This window comes from Nymphaea colorata, chromosome 11, assembly GCF_008831285.2.
Source record: "Nymphaea colorata isolate Beijing-Zhang1983 chromosome 11, ASM883128v2, whole genome shotgun sequence".
NCBI lineage: Eukaryota > Viridiplantae > Streptophyta > Magnoliopsida > Nymphaeales > Nymphaeaceae > Nymphaea > Nymphaea colorata.
Window position 1 is genome coordinate 21213672 of NC_045148.1, and position 5235 is coordinate 21218906.

General features: G+C 38.9%; 1 protein-coding gene across 1 annotated transcript; it reads right to left on the reverse strand.

Moving 5' to 3' along the window:
* Positions 1 to 3519: 3519 nt before the first annotated feature.
* Positions 3520 to 4968, reverse strand: LOC116263680 (putative disease resistance protein RGA4). Its single transcript, XM_031643412.1, has 2 exons — positions 4816 to 4968; positions 3520 to 4107 (listed from the first exon to the last, which is right to left on the reverse strand). The coding sequence occupies exons 1-2, from the start codon at positions 4966 to 4968 to the stop codon at positions 3520 to 3522; spliced, it is 741 nt and encodes a 246-aa protein (XP_031499272.1).
* Between the last annotated feature and the right edge of the window lie 267 nt (positions 4969 to 5235).

Here is a 5235-nt window from a genome sequence, read left to right on the forward strand (position 1 = left end):
TTTGGATGATGATGATGATGATGGTAATTTAAAATATCAGAAATAGTAACCTAATAATGATACCTGGGTAATAATATTTTAATAACAAATAAGAAAAAAATTATCAATTTTTTATATATTCTTATTTATCGGGAAAGTTTTTTGCCCCATTTATCTCTCTTTTGTTTAAAGACTTTTCATTTTGATGAAAACATAACATATTAAATATGCGATGAAAACGTGCACCATTAGAGTGCATACTTATCAAATATGCATGAAAAAAGCCAAATTTTAGTTGTTCCCCTGCTTACATAGGCAACTAGATTGCCACCTCCCCTATTTAGTGGAACCAGCATCAATAATAACGCCATAAACACTTTTTGGAAAGACTTAGCTCCTGTGTGGCATTTTACTATAGATTAACCTGATTGAACATGAAGAGGCGGATTTATGACCGGCTCAGTAGAATTGATTTAAAAAATCGGTTGAATTTTATGTCTCTTGAATCAGCTCTTGCATTTGAATCAAGTCAGCTGATTCTGTCCGATTAGATCAACATGAAGCTCTTTAATTTTAGGTTTACAAAATAAGGCAGTAAGGGTTGACGTGTAACAATAAGTGCTGATACAGTTTACGTCACCAGTATTGACATACGAGGGCCGACACAGTAACATATAGCTTGGAATGCAACATTGATTTTTTTGCCATATTTGTAATGAAGTAAATTGCTGAGAAACAGATGACCCAGGAGGGCCTGCTTCCTTATAAAAATACCGATGCCAAAAGCCTTATATGGACATCTTGGTGTGATTTCTTAGAACCTTACACTTTGCAAAAATTTTACAATTTCAATGCTTTCATGTATCCGCCTGAATTTAAAAAAAAAACACACACTATAAAATGCATGAATTATAAATTATTCGACTATAGCAGTTTCCATACATTTTTTTCAAACATCTCATATAATTTTGAAGATATGTGGACAGTGCTAGCTAATGCATTTTCTGAAGAGTTAAGAATGTAGGCGCATTTTTCAGATTGTGGGTATCTGTTATAAATTTGTGAAGATGAATAAATGCATATTAATGGCCTAAATATGAAAAAACAAAACTTTGAAGGTCGCTCAAATAATGACCAATCCCAATTTTTAGTATTTGTACTGATTCAAGCCAAAGGACATTGCTTTCTATTTGACCCAAACAGCACCACATTTATCATTTATACATGGTACCTGCTGGTATTTACATAATTGATACTTGTATTCAATTACAAAAAAAATAAAATGAAAGAGATGGTCATCATTTTGAGTAAGTTAAAACAGCTAGACAAGACTCACCAGTTCAGTTCAACAACACTTCAATTTACCAGACCCAAATCTAACAAGAGGAAGAGAGAAAGAGAGAAAGAAAGAAGAGGCAACGAAATGGAAACACACATATTTAACCAAAAGAATTCATTACAATTTGCCACCGATTTTCAGTAATGTTATCTATATGACTAATCTTTTCCCAAGACGATTTCTTAACGGCTGTGGCAGATGGAGTGCTGGACATGAGAAAATCCACAACCGTTGAAGCTTCGAGAGGCAGGCGATCTGTTGCTGTGCATCAGTGGAAAATGTTGTTTCATTTTGTTGTTGTCGGGGAGTATTATTATTCACATCCACCAGAGACTTCAGATTGGGGAAGTCTTGAAGCCACAGAAATTTCAGTTTTGGGAGGCATTGCCAGTGGCCTCCCAAGCTGATGTCCTCAGAGAAACAGCGTAATTCCAACACCTCCAGTTGAGAGAGACCCCACACCCACTGAGGCACCCTTCCCCATTTGACCTCCTCATCAACATTCGTGTTGTCTCTCAATTCCAGAGCATTGAAGGAGGGTAGAAATGTTGGTACCACCGATGGCAATGAAGATGGCAGTAGTACTGCTGATTTTGAATCCAACTTCAAGCAAATGAGGTTAGGCATTTGCTCAAGCAATTTCCAACCCAATCTTTCACTTCAGCAATTCTTCAGTGACAGCGTTCGGAGCTGAGTCGCTTGACCACCATGCCCCGCCAGCTCCAATAGAGCATAAATCAAGCCTTCTGTCTGTACATTTGGACAAGTTTCAAAACTCGCCTTTCTTAAGCATGGTATAAAAGTAAGTGTTATTTCCCAGTTGGGCAAATTCTTCACATCCAGTTCCTCAGGTGAAGGAAGGTGAGTGGGGAGCTGCTTCAAAATCTTCAGGTAAGACAACTTCAGTCTCTTTAAATCTGGCATGTGATCATCAGATACTTGCTGTAGCCTGCCACATCCCTCTACCTCCAATGACTCCAATGCAGGCATGTTAGCAAGAGTCTTCAACCTTTCACATCGGTACACATGCAATGACTCCAACGCATGCATGTCAGCAAGAGTCTTCAGCCTTTTGCATCTGGACAAAGTCAACGACTCTAATGCTGGCAGGTCACCAACCTTGTTGAGCCCATCACACAGCCAAATCTCCAAGGAATTCAACAAAAGCATGCTTGGCAATTCACACAATGTTGGGCAGTTTTGGACCTTCAATTCTTCCAATGATTTAATTCCTATCACTGTTGCCAACAATGGGCAACGCTGCAGCTGTAGTGTCTGCATCTCCCCATAATTGGTATCCAAATACCATCCCTATCTCCTTTATGACTATAAATTCCCAACCTCTCTATGCCATATGGAGGTTCCACAGCCTCCAGCAAACTCCTCTCTTCGGAAGCATTATCCACTCTGTCATCCTCTTGCTCCTCAAAATAAAATTCACCCCAATTAACTCATGCTTCTCCTTAAGCTGTGCATTTTTTGCATCAATTAATTTCACCCTTCCCCCACCCAAACATTCTATTAACAATTCTCCCTTCAGTTTGTTCAAGTCTTTTAGTTCCCTAATATTGCATCCTCTTGTATCCCCCTTGTCATCGCATACAATAAATCTATACAAGATCTGTAAATCAGTAAGCTTCCCCAGGTCTTCAGTTATAAATTTCAATTCCTCTATATCTTTTAGCCCAAGATACCTCAAGTTGCTCAGTTCACCTATTTCCTTGGGCAATTCTTCAATTTTACTAACACTTAAATCCAATATTTGCAAGTTACAGAGTCTGCCGATTGAACTGGGCCACCATTTCACATAAGAATAGCTTAGATTGAGATATTTTAGAAGTGAAAAATCTTCAATTGACTTTGGCAACTCATACATCCTATATCCCCTCAATGACAACACCCTCAACCACTTGAAATTGGTTAAGTGTGCAATATAAACCGAATGCAAGTCTGACTTGGAATCAGAATCAGGATCGCACAACAATGTCTGCACCTTATTTGCTGCTCCTGAGGCATTGTACTTGTGCTCTGCATCGTCGATTCCAAGTAATGACAGATGGCAGGTGTGCTCAGTAGCAGAGGCATGGCTATATTCCTTTCCACCAATATATAAGGCAAGGTCATGAAAAATGTCATGCAATTTGAGATCCTTATGTTTAGTTTTCTTCAATCATGCACCGATTTATCAAATCATTAATCCATTAGTTAGCAGTCACTTCCACATCAATGCCTTCCTTTTCCTCAACCAATCCATGTCCCATCCATTGCATGACCAATCTACCCCTTTGTATGTCATAATACATTGGATAAATGCAGCAATATACAAAACAACTCTTCAAGTAATCTGGCAAGTCATCATAGTTCAGTATGACACCAGGAAGAATGCTACTACGTATTTCCCATATCTCACTCTTGTCAATGCTTTCCCAGTCGTCTTTTGTCATCCTTTTTGTACGCATTAAGGATCCTACCATCTGGACAACAAGTGGCAACCCACCACACTTTGCCACTATTTTCTCCCCAATACCTTCGAAATTGTGACTTTCCAATTCATGTTCTTGTATCTTTGCCACACGCAGAAACAAGCTCCATCTTTCATCCAAAGACATTTCTGTCAATTTATACATTTTATCACCAATTCCTTGAGAGACTTCTACCTTTCTACTGGTGATCAAAATCTTGCTCTCCTTTGCACCTCCCGTTAGGGTGTCCGCTACCTCTCCCATCCACCAACCTAATTCCCATACATCATCTAAAACCAATAAGAACTTGCTCTTTGACAGCTCACTCTGTAATCATGTGCACAAACCACTCAAGGAAGTGCTACCTTTCAGTTCTCCTTCTGATTCCTTGCATACTTCCTTTAGTATTTTTCACAGCAAACTCATACGATTTGGCTTCTCTGAAACACAAACTCACCACCTGCAGTTCCCAAACTGTTCTTTGAATTTATTAAAAAACATTTTTGCAAGAGTTGTTTTCCCAATTCCACCTTGACCTACAATGGATACAATAGAAACACCATCTTTTTCTAGCGCCCTACTCATTGTATAGCCATCAAACAAGAGTTCTTTTACTTTCTCTTTAACATATGCCCTACCCATGGGTGGTTGTGCAGTACCTATGAGATGGGATGTCTCTCAAGAATTGTCATGTTCACCACCAAAAGGATGCTCACTCTCAACTTTTGGTGTTCTGTTGAACAAGTCCACCATTTCCATATCTTTTTCTATTTCATTAAGCCTTAGGTTGACCCTTTTTATTTCATTACCAAGTTGGGAAGAAGCAAATATATGTTCCTTAAACCGAGAGTACAAAGTGATCCAGGGCTTTCTTTCCTTGTTCCATGAAGTTATTGAACCCTTTTCCCTTTTCCTGAGCTCAATTATGGTTTCATATCCTTCGATGATGTCCTGGGCATCATATAAAACGTCCTTCAGCTCTGCCTGCAGATATCTGTTTCACTGGTTTCTGAAAAATGGTTTTTGCTCTACGACTTTGATGGTCTTCTGCAAGCCTTCCAGCTTTTTCTGGAGCTTCTCGACTTTGGCATTCCGGATGAGGTCCACCTTGTCTTTCAACAAACTGGTTACAGACCAGAACATATTAGAAATGGCTGCTTCTGCAAATGCATCGATTACAATTGCCATCTTCCCCAGTCTCTCAGTCGGTGGAAGAGGAAGAGGAGCAATTTTCAAGTGTGTGTGTGTGTGTGAGACAGAGAGAGAGAGAGAATAAATACAACAGGTCTCCCTCTTTCTTTAATTTCTAGTTGCCGATTTTATAAGAAAGAATAATCCCTCCTTCTTTAATTTCTAGATGCCGATTTTATAAGAAAGAATAATACCTCCTTCTTTAATTTCTAGTTGCCGATTTTATAAGAAAGAATAATCCCTCCCACCCTCAGCTTTCTTTCA

Excerpts from the sequence above, each read along its gene's own strand:
- LOC116263680 (XM_031643412.1), bottom strand. The coding sequence starts at position 4,968 with ATGGCAATTGTAATCGATGCATTTGCAGAAGCAGCCATTTCTAATATG. Across the intron at positions 4,108-4,815 it reads GCTTGCAGAAGACCATCAAA|AGTGAGCTGTCAAAGAGCAA; the intron begins GTCGTAGAGCAA and ends ACATGATTACAG.